Consider the following 13,952-nt stretch of genomic DNA (forward strand, 5'->3'; position numbering starts at 1 on the left):
TGACTTGTCGCTTGAAAAGTTGTACCCCAACAGTCGCCTCAAGCTCTATACACCTCCACCGGTATGAAAAATTCCTAAACTTATTATTCAAATTTTTAATGCAATCAATTTGCAGCCAACTAAAACAGGAGAAAAATTCTCAGGTTTTATACCCATTAATCAATTGGAAATCACATACAGTCGCAGTTCCGGACCTGGCGGACAGCACGTGAATTGCGTAAACACAAAGGTGGATTTGCGTTTCAAATTGGTAAACGCCGAATGGATACCTGAAAAAACAAGGCAGAAGCTGGTGGAAGGTGTAAGTTAAAAGTAACATCTAGTTTATAAAGCCAAATTATATAATCTAACTGAAATTAAAGTTAAAATTATGTGATTATGAGCCAATTAACTGGACGGGTACTCTTTATGAATTTGTACAACGAATTTGGGTTGCTGTGCCGAAACGCGTGAATGGAATCAAAAACCTTTTACACACACTTGTAGATAACAGTTCACGCTTTATTACAAAAATTTAATTTTTTAAATCTGTGCACTAATTTAACAATGATGTCGGTTGGAAATATGGCATTTGTTGCAAATTTCCGAAACATTCGTACACTGATTACTATTATTCTGCCTTAAAGCAGCCACTTAATATCTTCATTTTTATGTTTATATTTACTTTACACATTACACTATTAGTTGTTAGTTGTTTTATTCCTTTAGTTGAAACTTATTCGTCGCAATTTATTAATTAAAATTGCTATGAAAATCACACGCACATCATCAGAGAGGTGCCTTTTCATAAAGCTTCGTCCATTCCCGTCCGCCCACACCCCTAAATCGTTGTACAAATAGCTAATGATTTCCCAACTGGACTCTTGCGAAATACATTGTATTTAAAAATAGGGAACGTATTTTTTTTGCAAAAGTAGCTGGAATTGACGTAGTTGCAGCTAAATACATACATATGTTTACTCTAGCTAATTTTCTTTCCAAATCCAGTGTTATAAAATAGTTCGTAGATTATTCACAAAGTTTTCAATATTTTCGAAAAAGACGTGCTCATTTGATTAGTTAACGAAATTTCGAAAGAAAAACGGAAAAGAAATAATAAAATTACTGCGCTGTGATGAGATCTTTCAGAAATTTCTTAAACAAAAAAACTGCGGGTCAACCCCTGTATAAGAATTATGTTTCCAAAGAAATCTTAACAGAATTCGGAACAGAATTCAACACAATTCAAAACTCAAAAAATAAAAACTTACTACTGCTAAGTGGCTCTTGTCTCTAATCCTTGTCTAATCTATGTCTTCTTCATAATGTAGTACTCCTTACTACTTACTTCAATGAGTTTTGGATATGGCTCAGACATGCATTAGAGACATGATCCACTTTACGGTAGTAAGAGTTGTTATTTTGTGAATTGTGTCGTTATTGCAGAGGACCATCGGTATGTATGTATATCCGATTCTCTACATTTTTTTTTAAGATTTTGGGATCATTGATTTTCAGGGTAGTTTAAGTAAATTTATAAGTAACTCTTCGAAACAATGCAACCTTACATTAATTAAAACAAAACTAAATGCGTATCATACTCTACAGTTGCAGAACAAACTCACCAAGGATGGTTACTTTGTAATTAAAAGCGATTTAACACGATCGCAGCAAATGAATTTGGCAGATGCATTAGAAAAACTACGTAATCTTATACGTGAATATGAGGTAGAGAAGGCAGTGCCGACTGAGGAAACCTTAGAGAAGCTGCGTCGCAGGTAAGTCAACTGAAAGCCATTGAAATAGCATTTTTAAGCTCCAATAACCCCAAATGATTTTCGTTAACAGACAAGAAAAAGCCGCGCGTGAACGATTACTCGTAAAACGCCAGAGATCCCTTACCAAGTCCACGAGACAAGGACCTAGCATAACCGATTTGTAGAAATATTTTCAAACGAAAAAAAAAAATCATTAGAAAATGTTGCATGTAAAAAGTTAATACAACATTTGTAAATTGTTTTAGTTAAAGAAGAACAAAATGATACAAATAAACATTACATTTAAATTGCAAAAATGCAAGAACCACTTGTATGAATAAATAGCGTTCACGCGTATGCAATGGTTAACTCTTTGCCTTCATGTAAGCAGAGTCCTCTAAGCCTCCATCTCGTCATAGTTAATAGCAAGCCTTATTGGGTCCTCTGCCGGTGTTACAGTAAATTTGCGCCGCTTACGTTCGCCTAAAGTGGATGTTGGCGTATTTGTCATTGAAGATTGTGAAGATGGATTAGCTGTAGATGAATCTGCTTCGCCAACTGCATTCAGAATGTTAATAATGGGACAATTCGTTTTAGTGGGCATTGTTGCACAGCGTTGCAGCTTTTAAAAATTAATAAAAATATAACTTTATATCCACTGAAAATAATAAAAGAATAACAGTAATATTTACATTGCCTGCTACTACATCACACGTTTTGCTATAATTGCTTGCGATCGTTGTTGGGTGGCGATTTAAACGGTTTCTGGAAAGAAGAAAATATGAGAAAAAGGTACATTTTTTGTTTAAGCAAACTGAAAAATATGTTAATGCCGTTTTTATTTCATTGACTTGCCTCCTATATTGCAATGTCTGCTGTTGATTCATCGTGGAATATAAACGTTCGATTTGATGTACAGTTGAATAGTTCTCTCTTATAACATCAAGTGCGGATCTATCAAAGAATTGCCTATTTCCTATCGGAGACCAAGTGTTTTGATAGGAGGCATCATCCAAACGTATTGTCCGTAATAAATTATAATCAATACCCAATGTTTTTTGATCTTCTTGAGGAAGATTGGCAAACTCATCGATTAATGCCGTATTTGTATCAATGCCGTTCTTGGGAAGGCCTCGCGCGATTTTTATGTCATGTTTCCAAAATTCGCGATGGCTTCGTGAAATGGCAGGTGCTATCTCCTTTACTTTCAGCACCAAAACGCCCATAACGTATACGCAGATTATATTCGAAATTGTCACCAGCATACTAATGGCACCCAAAATGACTAATTCAGTGGCTTGATTATCAGAAAAAGTCCGGGACTTTACAATTAGATTAAATCGAGAATTATCGGTCTCGAAAAGTGTATAAATAAGCGCTAAGGCCCAGAGGACGCCCTATAGAAATATCAAATAAGTATTTACTTTTGTCCGTATTCAATTTTCATACCGCATTAATGGCAGGTGGCAAAAGTGATGCCGATATTGCTACACCCACCAGCGACCCAATATTACCACCCAAAATAGCTACAGCAGCTGCAGCACCAGAAGGTATTGCCGTAAAGAGACCAACCAGCAAGGAGTGCAATTCGCTGCGTGAAAGCATTTCAGCTGTTAATCCTTCGCCATTGCCATAACGTTCATCAATCGAACAGATAACTATGCCGAAAATAAAGCCAACGATTGTGGTAATTAAAATGCCAATTAACTCATTTCTTAGGCCCAAAGTACGCAGAGCGGAATCTTTGATAGCTGTACCAAAAATTGCTGCTATTATTGGACCCATTAACGGAGAAACGAGCATGCTTGCAGCTAGAAAGATGGTACTATCCTCGGCCAAACCAATGGCTGCCAAAATGCTGAAATATAAATGCGTTTAAAGTTGTTAAAAAAATATAGAAAACTTTAACTTACGTTGCTGATATAAGCAAGATGAGGAAATCAAATGTAATCGCTGCATCTTGGCGTACATCTCGTACGATTTGTTGAACATTCAATCGACTTCTTACCGAGTTCATGAAACTATTCCAAACACTTTGTTTTTGTTTGTTGAAATTTCTATAAATTTGAGAATACGTTTGAATTAGAGTTGAGTAGAATAAACTAATTTAATAAATGCGTACATTTCTTCGTTATCTTGCGGTAAATCGCATTCTGTATCTCGTCTGGAGGTTTTCGAGACCAAGCAATTCATTACCGACACAGTGGAACCAACACGATCACCAATACCCCACTCGTGAAGTTTGTCCAATAAATTTTCATAATTCTCATTAAACTCGACTGTAAATATTACCTTTAAACATAAATTAACGATTCTTATTTGAGAACTTTAAAATAGCAATTAAAAGCGGAAAAGCCTTTAGTTTTGAAAAAGAAAGTAGGTAAGAAGCTTGAAATTAGCAAAATTTAAACCTAAGCTGGTTAAGTTGAGCTGCAGGGGGAATAATTGAATTTTTACGTGCACTTACTTGATACGTTCGACCATTGGTATCTTTCGTCCAAACTGCATTGAATATTTGTGCTTTTTTCAAAATTTCACGCAACACCCACTCCATACACGAGTCACTGGGTATATTTATTTGTGATTCATCTCGATTCCTCTTTCGACTTGAAGATGTAAGAATCTCACGTAAGCCTTCCCAAGATTTTTGTATGAATGGGGCTCCATCCTTGCCGGCAAAGAAAAATCAAATTCGATATACATGTATAAAAACAGGCTTAATTTTGGTAAACAATTCATTAGCCTCACCACATTTTCAAACTCAACGTCTTTTGCACTATCTGAAGCGCTACCTGTGCTACTTTCTCGTACCGCAGAGTGCTTACTTAGCAAATGTCCAGCATCACTAATTAAGAACCTGTTTGCATCAGATTTTCGACGCTTCGGAAATGTGCTATATTGTTGTTGATCAAGCGTAAAGACGGTTAAAGGATTTTCCATCTTAGCACCCAAGCTGACAACATCAATTTGTTCGGTATTCCCTGCCAGTTGTTCCGGTACGTTGATGGTAACAGCTGCTGTGGCTGTTGTTTCATTGGAAAAATTGGATAATGTTGCAGATGTTGTTGTGGTTGTTGTTGCTGTTGTGATCGGTGTAGAAATACTAAGTTTATCATCGCGTACATAATTAGCGCCTGCTTCAGATTTTTTGCTTCGTAACTCACTACGCAGCTTTAATTCTTCTGCTTGTGTCGGTATAGTAATTATAAATAAAACAACTGCCATTTTAAAATAAATATTTTAATAATTTTTTTCGAAACAAACAAACAAATTATGAAATAAATTATTTTGATTAAACAATTTCCAATAATAAAGGGGTTTTTGTATTAGACAAAAAAAAAACATAACAATTTGACGACACTACACAATAATTGACAAACTATAATTAAATACTACGAATAGCTAGTAACGGTACATTAGGAGAGATGCGGTGGAGAATTGGAAGACTTTCCACTGTTGCTTTCGGACGAGCTATTACTACTTTGATCCGAGCGCTGCAGAGAACTCTGAATGTGGAAAAACATTTAAGTTTTCTTTATTTTAATTTACATACATACATACAAGTTCGTATTTTAATTTATTTTATGTGTATAAAAAGTCGTAACAACTTTAAAATTTTTCATTACATCTTAGGAAATTTCCTCTGTTATGCAGCTTCACTTATATTTTTCGTTTTTAAATTTCTAGTTCGCCCATTCTTTTCCCCTTTGAAGTGCCTTTTAAAAAATTTTACAAAAATGTTTACTTATTCGAACTGGGCTTGAACTAGTCCTGAAGTTGGCTCTAAGTGGACCTGAAAAGGTCTTGAACTAGTCCCGAAATGGCTACCTAAACACAACTTAACAATTTTTTTCTCACCTATAACACTGGTCTACAAGGGTTTTGCGAATAAGACGGGACCTGGTGTTTCCGAACGGATTTTTCGTGCTGAACACGAATCTGGGGTCCAAAACTTCCCATCACGTCACGTTTTCGAGAAAAAAGGGGTTGAAACCCCTAAAAACAGCGTTTTTGGCCATTTTTGAAAAATTGTAGAGCTGAACCCTGACGTGCTACAAACTTTGTATATGTCAGAAATTAAAGGCTAAATCGTGCCCTTTCGAATGAGCCCTATGCCGAATTAATCGCATGCACCCTTAGATCAGGGGGTGTATTTGTGTCTAGGAGTCCAATTTTTATATCCACCATATTCGACCCGTCATCTTAAATTTTTAAAATCTAACTGCAGATTCGTAATCAGCGACTTTTAATATAGTTAAAACCTTGGCATTATTAATTTTCTATGATCGTTTAAGATTAAATTCTTTCTGTGATCAATTTTTCCTGCACCCCTAAACACAAATACACCCCCTGCTTTAAGGGTGCACGCGATCAATTCGGCATAGGGCTCATTCGAAAGGGCACGGTTTAGCCTTTAATTTCTGATATATGCAAAATTTGTACCACGTCATGAGGGGTGAGGGGTCGGACGCATGCTTCAGCTATATACAACGTGGGATATAGCAGTCAAGATGGTGAAGGTACTCCGAGTTAACCTTCACCACTGTAAAGCAGCATCAGCTGCACTGCTGCCCCGAATGAACATCCAAAGGAGTAGCCGATATCGTCCTAATCCAGGAACCATGGGTGGTGGGACGAAACATGTGGGCTGAAAGCGCCCGACTACATACCGGTAAGTAGAGCCTCAACGAAAAAACCCAAGGACGTGTATCTTGATAAGTACTAAACTAAAATGTGTCTCTTTCTTCCAGAATTAAGCGATGAGAACCAACTAGCTACTACTAAAATATATATATACTCAGACAGCCAGACGGCCCTTATGGCGCTTAACTCTGTCACTATAAATTCGGAAACAGTTGCCGGCTGCCGCAAACCACTTAACGTGGTGGCAGAGCAGTTCGCTTTGTACTTGGTATGGGTACCGGGGCACAGTGATTAATCAGGAAATGAGAAGGCAGACGAGTTTGCAAGAGGCGGTACGTCCATTCCACTTTCACCAGCCTAGAAGAGGATAGGTATGCGTTTCCACGACAGTCGGGTCTACGTAGCCGGAACGACCCAGATTTATATTTGGCCAAGGACTGTCACTCCACCAACACTCCCCAAAAACTTTGGGGAACTTATATGCTGATACAACAACAATAGCAACAGGATAGGTATGCCACTCGCTCCCTGCAAACTCTTACTAAGGATACCAGATGGAAGTGCACTGAAATCTGCAATACAACGAAGCTAACGTGGCCGAATTGAAATATGCGGAGATCGAGAGAAAATCTCACTCTTAATAGAGGCGATATAGCACTGACCATTGGCCTGCTCACAGGACAGGAAGGCATCCAGAACGTTAAGGGGTCAGTCACAATGACTATTGCAGGAGAGGCCACGATGAAGAAGGGCCTGAGTCAATCAGGCACTTACTCTGCGATTGCCCTTCTGAAAATACAGAGATTCTTTGGTATAGGATTTTTAGATGATTTACGCGCGACTGCTAAATTTGCATTACAGCAGCTGCTTGGGTTAGTAGACTTCCCGAATTGGTTTAAGGAGTAAGGATTTTGGAGTACCGCATAAAATTTGGCGTAAAAAATTCCCAAAAAGAATGTCCTACTTATATGCAAATTACGCTATGCGACAGCCGAAACCAGGCCGTCCTTTGTTGACATTTGCTGAAAGTATACCCATCCATTAGTAAAACACTCGATGGATTTGCAAAAATTAGCTCGTATTTTTATTTTATGGCCTACTAAAGTTTTCAGTTCAGATTTGGACGATATTTCTTGAAAATAACTTTTAATTTTGAAAAGAAATTTAACTTCTGGCAACACTGTTTGCAGCGCAAAACAAATTAAACATAAATAAATGGAGCATACTTTTAGGATGTTATTTTTATAAGAACTTTTTGCATTTGCTCTCCAGAAACTGCTAACAGGAAATGCATTTTTTTAAATCAATTTCCCGTGCTTATATGTACGTACTCAGAGAATCTTGACTTAAAAAAGGGTGTTATCAGATATCAAATTGCATTAGAATCGATTGGAAATAGAATTTCTTTTTATAATCCTCAAAAACACATGAACAAATTCAAGTAATATAAAAAAAGGCGCAAATTTTAACTCGATGTCAGTATAGTCGACTATTTCATAACCGGTTAACCATGTTGCACATATGCATTTCTTACAGCAGCTTTTTGCAGCGCAATACCGAAGCTTTTTTACCTTTCTTAATAAAGCGACGCCACAAATGCCAAACGCCATATCTGCTGCTGCCTGCTTTGCCTAGACCGAGGTGGTCAAAGAAAATTTTCAGTCAGTACATAAAAATTCAGTCATCGTTCTAGTCGTCTAAAGAAATGGCAGCCAATCAATACTACGAAAACAGATTTACAAATTTTCATAAAAATCATATAAAACTATTTGCTGTTTATATGAAAACAGCAAATTTAATGCAAAACTCAAATGTGCTCAAGCGCTCACTTTAAACGTGCAAAGTCACACAATGTGCAAAAATAACAGCTAATGAAGTTAGTGCAAGAAAATTTATATACATATGTATGTATGTACCAGAGCTGTAAAATGATTGAATCAACATAGTCTGCATTCACTCGGCATTCCTTTCAAAATGTTGATTGTTGGTTTGTATAAATAAAAACTTCATTCCTGAGTGGCTTAAAATATTTTAAAACAAACAAACTGTGTTTTGTTGTTGAATGCTAGATTGCCATTCAGTATTGAATGTGAATGTTCAGCAGCATTCGCACTCACACATGATTGTATATTTAGAATGAATGCACACTTTTTTTTACCATTCAGTACCAATAATTTGTTCCCAGGGTTGATATATTTTATACTTTAAAGTTTTAACATATCTGGAATTGAAACAAAAACAAATATTTTATTTCAAAGTATATGTACTTATGTATTGAAGTTTTCTGCCACTAACCCAAAGCCAATGACTCGTGCAATATTATTTATTCCAAAGCAACTTATCGCAACTGTAGAGCAAAACAGACACATCTTGATATGTATACATATACATCATCGATTGTAGACATTTTTTCGCAGAAGAATATACAAAATTGATTTATCACAATTATTTTTGTACTAAATATTTTTTTCACAGTATACAGTGATCCAGGTAGCCAAAACAAAAAATGTAAACATGCTTATTTGACATTTTGTTTGAATGTATTGGTTGATATTTTTTCACAGTTGTCGTTTTCGTTAACCCAAATGAAATCCAATTTAAATATTTTCTTATAGTGAAAAATATTTCCAAGTCACATAAAATGAAATAACGAGAAACACGAAATTCCAAGCAAATGAAGCGTGAAGCGTTAGCAATTATGACCGGATGCAGTTCCTACATAAGTAAACCGTGTTCTGAACACAACTTTGAGTGAATAATGGTGGGCTGACTTTGTAAAATGGTCCCATCGATTAGGCGGTAAAAGAAGTATTACTTAGCTTATGGTACAACTCTCCAATTTCCAAATGCCCGTAATTTGTGTGTATTTGTTCAGCCGATTATTCACATTTGAAAGAGGATAATGCATGAATTAATGCAAGTAAAGACGGTTTATGCAGATAAGCGAGCGCGTTTGTTAACCGTATAAAATGTATGTACGTATATACACATATATTAAGAATGACGAGATGAACTAGTTCAGCCCTCTCTGTTTGTAAACACGCTAACTCGAACAAAATTTAGTTATTTTAACGAAAGTCGGTGTCGAAGTTGCCTTTGGTATAATTTAGGTTAGTGTTAAATTTTGTCGAAATCTGCCAATTACCACGCCCACCTCCCACGTAGTAATTAACAATATTTTTGTTTTATTATAATTTGTTTTACGAATTTTGCTGTTCAAATTTACATTTCAAATATATCAACAAACATTTGTAGGTACTTTTGCACCAGTTGTTGCCTATGGGTTAATGACAAAAAAATCCTATATATTCACAACATTTCATGTATTAGTTTTCAAATAAGCATATTGTCAATGGCTGGTTTGCTGTATACTGTGATTTTTTTCAGTTTTCAAATATGAAAACTTTCAAAACAAAATTTCAGAAGGGTTCCTGTTTTTTTTTAAAGGGGTTGAGGAGTTCCATTACTTTGAGCAACTTTTTTAATTAACTATTAATTTAAATGTTTCCTAAACATATTTACAACGCAGTTCTGCAAGAGGGTACCATAACTTTTTTTCAAATAACGTATATTTGGAACAACCAAAATTAATCGATATGGATACATACATTTATGTTCGTATGTACTACTTATGTATGTATATATACATAAAAATGCTCAGAATAAAAAGAGAAGATGATTAGTCCATGTCCGTTTATTTGCGTACACGAAAACTCTAGCAAAAGTTGAGATATCTCAACCAAATTCTGTACGAGGGTTTTTTTATCTAGGGCAGCAGGGTATTGAAAATACAAAAGTCGAACAATAACCTGGTCCCTCTCATAAAATGGTAATTTCGAAAAATGCCAAAACTACAATATTTCCTTAATTACAGGAACCAAATTGCTAAAAAACTGCCATGTTTATTATTATAGTTTTGGAAAATGGACATGGGATATATTGCTAGCTTTAAACATCAATTTGCTCAAAACATACGTTTAGAACAGTGTGCAAGCTTCTACCACATGTGTGGTAGATCAACCATGTATTTTTTTTTTTAAATTTGGGTGTCTACCACATCTACCACACAAGGCTTAAAATCTACCACATTTTTAGACAGAACATTTGTTTACAATTTTCCCATAACTCTAGAATTTCAACTCAATTGTAATTCGAAATATAAAAATGAATTCAATTATCAAATTCAAATTAATCAATAGATTTTTAAAAAGGTACATCATAAATTTTGCTTTAAATATATCCGTGCCTTAACTTTCTAATATTTCAAAAATACGCCTATTTATATTTGCTAAAGTATTATGCAATGGGAAAATAATTTGGTCGATTTTTTTGCATACAAATAAAATATTCTTTTCTTCATGATTATATTCTCTAACTAGAAAACTAATGTTATACTTGTTTTTGCACCAATTGCGTGGAATCTGTACGATCCACTAGCAATTATATTTCCCGATTTAATTTTTGAGTTGTGCTTCTTTTGACGACGGTGAGCGATATGTATACCCAATAAAATATGAATTGGAAAATCTACCACATCTTATTCAAATCTACCACATTTTTTTTTTTCGATTATACCACACTAAAATAAAAAGGGGTTTGCACACAGATTTGTTAAATCTTTTTTTGAGAAAAGTTGATAATTTGCAACTTATTGTAAATGGTAGAAACCACCACAAACCCACAAATCAGGTTTTAGAATCTTTATTAAATGCTTGACCCAATAGCGAAGAAAAAAGTACGAAGAAACTTGTATTAAGAATTTTTATTAATAAATAATAAAATGTATATATCTAAAGTTAGAAGTAGAAGCGCTTAAATTTGTTTACTTATTTTAACGTAGATATATAGGTATGTACATATGTAATAATTTCTGCACATACCTTTTATTGGTACATTGGTAATACTTATTTAGAAAGCTGACAATTTTCGAAACAGAGATGTAAAAATCGTTAATAATTAACATTTTTCATAATGACATTCTTGGCAGAAAAATATTTCTCTAATTAATATTTTCATTTATTATAAATATTTGTACAAATTTAAGTGAAACAAATTAATGATAACGCTCAATAAACTATTTTTCGTGTTGAAATTTTGAAATCTGTTCAATAAAATTCAACCTTGCGTATTTTTCAGTGGGTTTTGTGTATTTAGAATATTTATATCGATTGATTGGTACTGAATGAATGTGTGCACACATAGCAAAAGCTGCATTCATCTGAATGCTTATTCAGTGTTAAAAGTTAATGTTTCGTCATTCAGTTTTTTCAATCTTTCTTTGAATATGTTAATGTGTGCAATCGTATCTACTTTGAGTGAATGTAGAATTGGAAAATTATAAGCCACATTCCCCAACAAGGAAAAATTCAATGAAAACATAATAACATAAAATTGATGATTTTTAATTTCATATGATTTCACAGTTTTACAGCTCTGGTATGTACGTATACACACCCACATATTTTTTTGGAGCGGTCTAGCAAAAGCAAATCATTGAATTTTCAATGAATTTTTTGCTTAAGACACTTTTTTTCTGTTAATAGCAGTGTAAAGCCAGCAGCTTGTATTGCAAAATAAGCAAATAAATAAATAAAATTCGCGGCGGAAATTGCAGCAAAAAGAATTTGGAAATGTCTTCTCAGCAAAGAAAAAAATAAGTACGTAAAGTAAAATTCCTAAAAGTATGCTACTCTTTGTGTGATTTACCACTATTTGCCTGCTGCAGGATACTCGAAAAAAAAAAAAACGTGTCCGATACGCTGGTGCATGTGTGTGTGTGTTTGTGAATTTGGCTGTGGCAGACGACGAATAAAATTATTATATAATACTTATTTTAATAGATTTCCGTGCAAAAGTGTTTTGCTAGTTGCCATGTTTGAAGACAAGCGCAGAGGTAATACAACAACATACATATGTATGTACATGTGTATGTATGTAGAAATATGTATTCAGTTAGTGCGAAGGAGTGTAGAAGCAGCAGTCATCTTTTGATACAAACTTCATTTTGGTAAAATTTTTAATGCTCTAGTTGAGCCCTTGGGAAGGCATTAAATCATCTGTGTATGAACATTAGGGTGGCCCAATTTAAGTAAAATCGGAATTTTATTGCTCTCACCGATAGGATTAAAAAAAAAATTATGTTCTTTTTTGAAATTAAAAAATATTTAGAAGTCGCTCAACGCGCTCAATGTTTCCTATGTATTTTTTATGGGAATTTTAGTGTCCCTCGCCGCTAGGATTTTTTTACAAAAAAAATATGTTATTTTTTTGAAATTAAAAAATATTTAGAAGTGGCTCAATGCGCTCAATGTTTCCTATGTATTTTTTTATGGGTGAAAAAATTTTTCATTGAAGTAGTACATATAGAATCCTTGAAAATCTAAATTTTTTAAATGGAAAACTGTTTATCATCAGAAGACTTCAAAGAATAATGTCCAAAGCTTTATTTTACCATTTTTTAATATCAACTATTTTTTATTGGTCTCCCAAAAACCCCAAATAGTGCTATGGGGAACCCTTACAAAATCTCGAATATTAAAAATGGTTAAATAAACACTGGCACAAAAAAAATGGTTTGTGCTTTTAACCAGACCCACCTACTGACATGTATTTTTAGACCCACTGAATCTGATTATGAGGTCCGTTTGAATCGTACACCTCAAAAATTTCGAGAAAATTACATAAAACCGATAAAATGGCAAAAAATTCGAAATTTTCGCAATTTAATCGAAATTTCGAAGGCTTACGAGTCAAACGGACCTCAGATTCAGCGGGTTGAAAGATATGTTCGTAGTTGTGGTAGGTCTGATTAAATACACCGACCAATTTTTTTTTTGCCAGTGCGACGACAGAATTTCGAAGAGAAACAGAGTTTGCCCCAATTGAAAAATATTGAGTTTTAAGGATTCTATACCATTTGTACGACAAATTATATTTTCCCCCGCATAAATAACATGGGAAACTTTGAGCGCTTTGAGGGCTAAATATTTTTTGAAAAAAAAGGGTATGTTTGTTGCGATATAGAATAATCCTAGGGGGGTGAAAGCATTAAAATTCCGACGTTGAATTTTTGGACCACTCTAATGTACATTCGACACCCTGAATCTTAGGTGACTTGCAGGACAACTTATAAAAACATTTTCTTTTTTGTTTTTTTTCTGCAGTTTTTGCCTTTTTAAAGTTTTCGTCATATCCTTGGCTATTACCGTTGCATCTTAACGTATGATCTACAGATGCTTTTGTCTCGAGGAGACATTTTTTTTGTTCCAAAGTGGTTTGACTTCAAGTACCGCATTCTGGTACTTTCCACCAGATCTACCACCCTAATGTCAGTAAAATAAAGCTCGCCAAAAATTAAAAACTTTTGCTAAGTAAATATTTCGATTCGAAGGCAATTTCGACTTCTTTTGTTGGCTGAACGTAGGGGTGACTCCTTTCTGCATTTTTCGTAATATCTTCGCTATTTGGAGTCCGATCATGAAGTATGATACATATATATGTATTTTTTTGTCTCGAGGTGAAAATTTTTCTGTTCCTTAAGTTCATTGAACTCAAGTTTCCCGTTCTAGTACT

At 34.6% G+C, this 13,952-nt stretch overlaps 2 protein-coding genes across 3 annotated transcripts in view; one reads left to right on the forward strand and one right to left on the reverse strand.

The window, feature by feature from the left end:
* The window catches only part of LOC118740609 (peptidyl-tRNA hydrolase ICT1, mitochondrial), a 51,360-nt gene extending 49,313 nt beyond the window's left edge, over nt 1-2,047 (forward strand). Inside the window, exons 2-5 of one of the 2 annotated variants that reach the window (XM_036472212.1) lie at nt 1-61; nt 116-301; nt 1,588-1,757; nt 1,828-2,047. The exon at nt 1-61 is cut by the window's left edge and continues 1 nt beyond it. In XM_036472212.1, coding sequence (XP_036328105.1) covers nt 1-61; nt 116-301; nt 1,588-1,757; nt 1,828-1,921 — 511 coding nt within the window. In that variant the 3' untranslated portion in view covers nt 1,922-2,047. The remainder of the gene's footprint in view (nt 62-115; nt 302-1,587; nt 1,758-1,827) is intronic. The other variant, XM_036472211.1, reaches the window with a different exon arrangement.
* A 23-nt stretch (nt 2,048-2,070) lies between these two features.
* LOC118740618 lies at nt 2,071-4,961 on the reverse strand. The gene is made up of 8 exons (XM_036472223.1): nt 4,485-4,961; nt 4,204-4,404; nt 3,859-4,028; nt 3,650-3,793; nt 3,186-3,594; nt 2,592-3,133; nt 2,429-2,501; nt 2,071-2,358 (listed from the first exon to the last, which is right to left on the reverse strand). The coding sequence occupies exons 1-8, from the start codon at nt 4,959-4,961 to the stop codon at nt 2,134-2,136; spliced, it is 2,241 nt and encodes a 746-aa protein (XP_036328116.1). The 3' UTR covers nt 2,071-2,133.
* Between the last annotated feature and the right edge of the window lie 8,991 nt (nt 4,962-13,952).

Source organism: Rhagoletis pomonella, unplaced genomic scaffold (genome assembly GCF_013731165.1).
Source record: "Rhagoletis pomonella isolate Grant_MI unplaced genomic scaffold, Rhpom_1.0 Rhpom_scaffold_00006, whole genome shotgun sequence".
NCBI classification, from domain to species: domain Eukaryota; kingdom Metazoa; phylum Arthropoda; class Insecta; order Diptera; family Tephritidae; genus Rhagoletis; species Rhagoletis pomonella.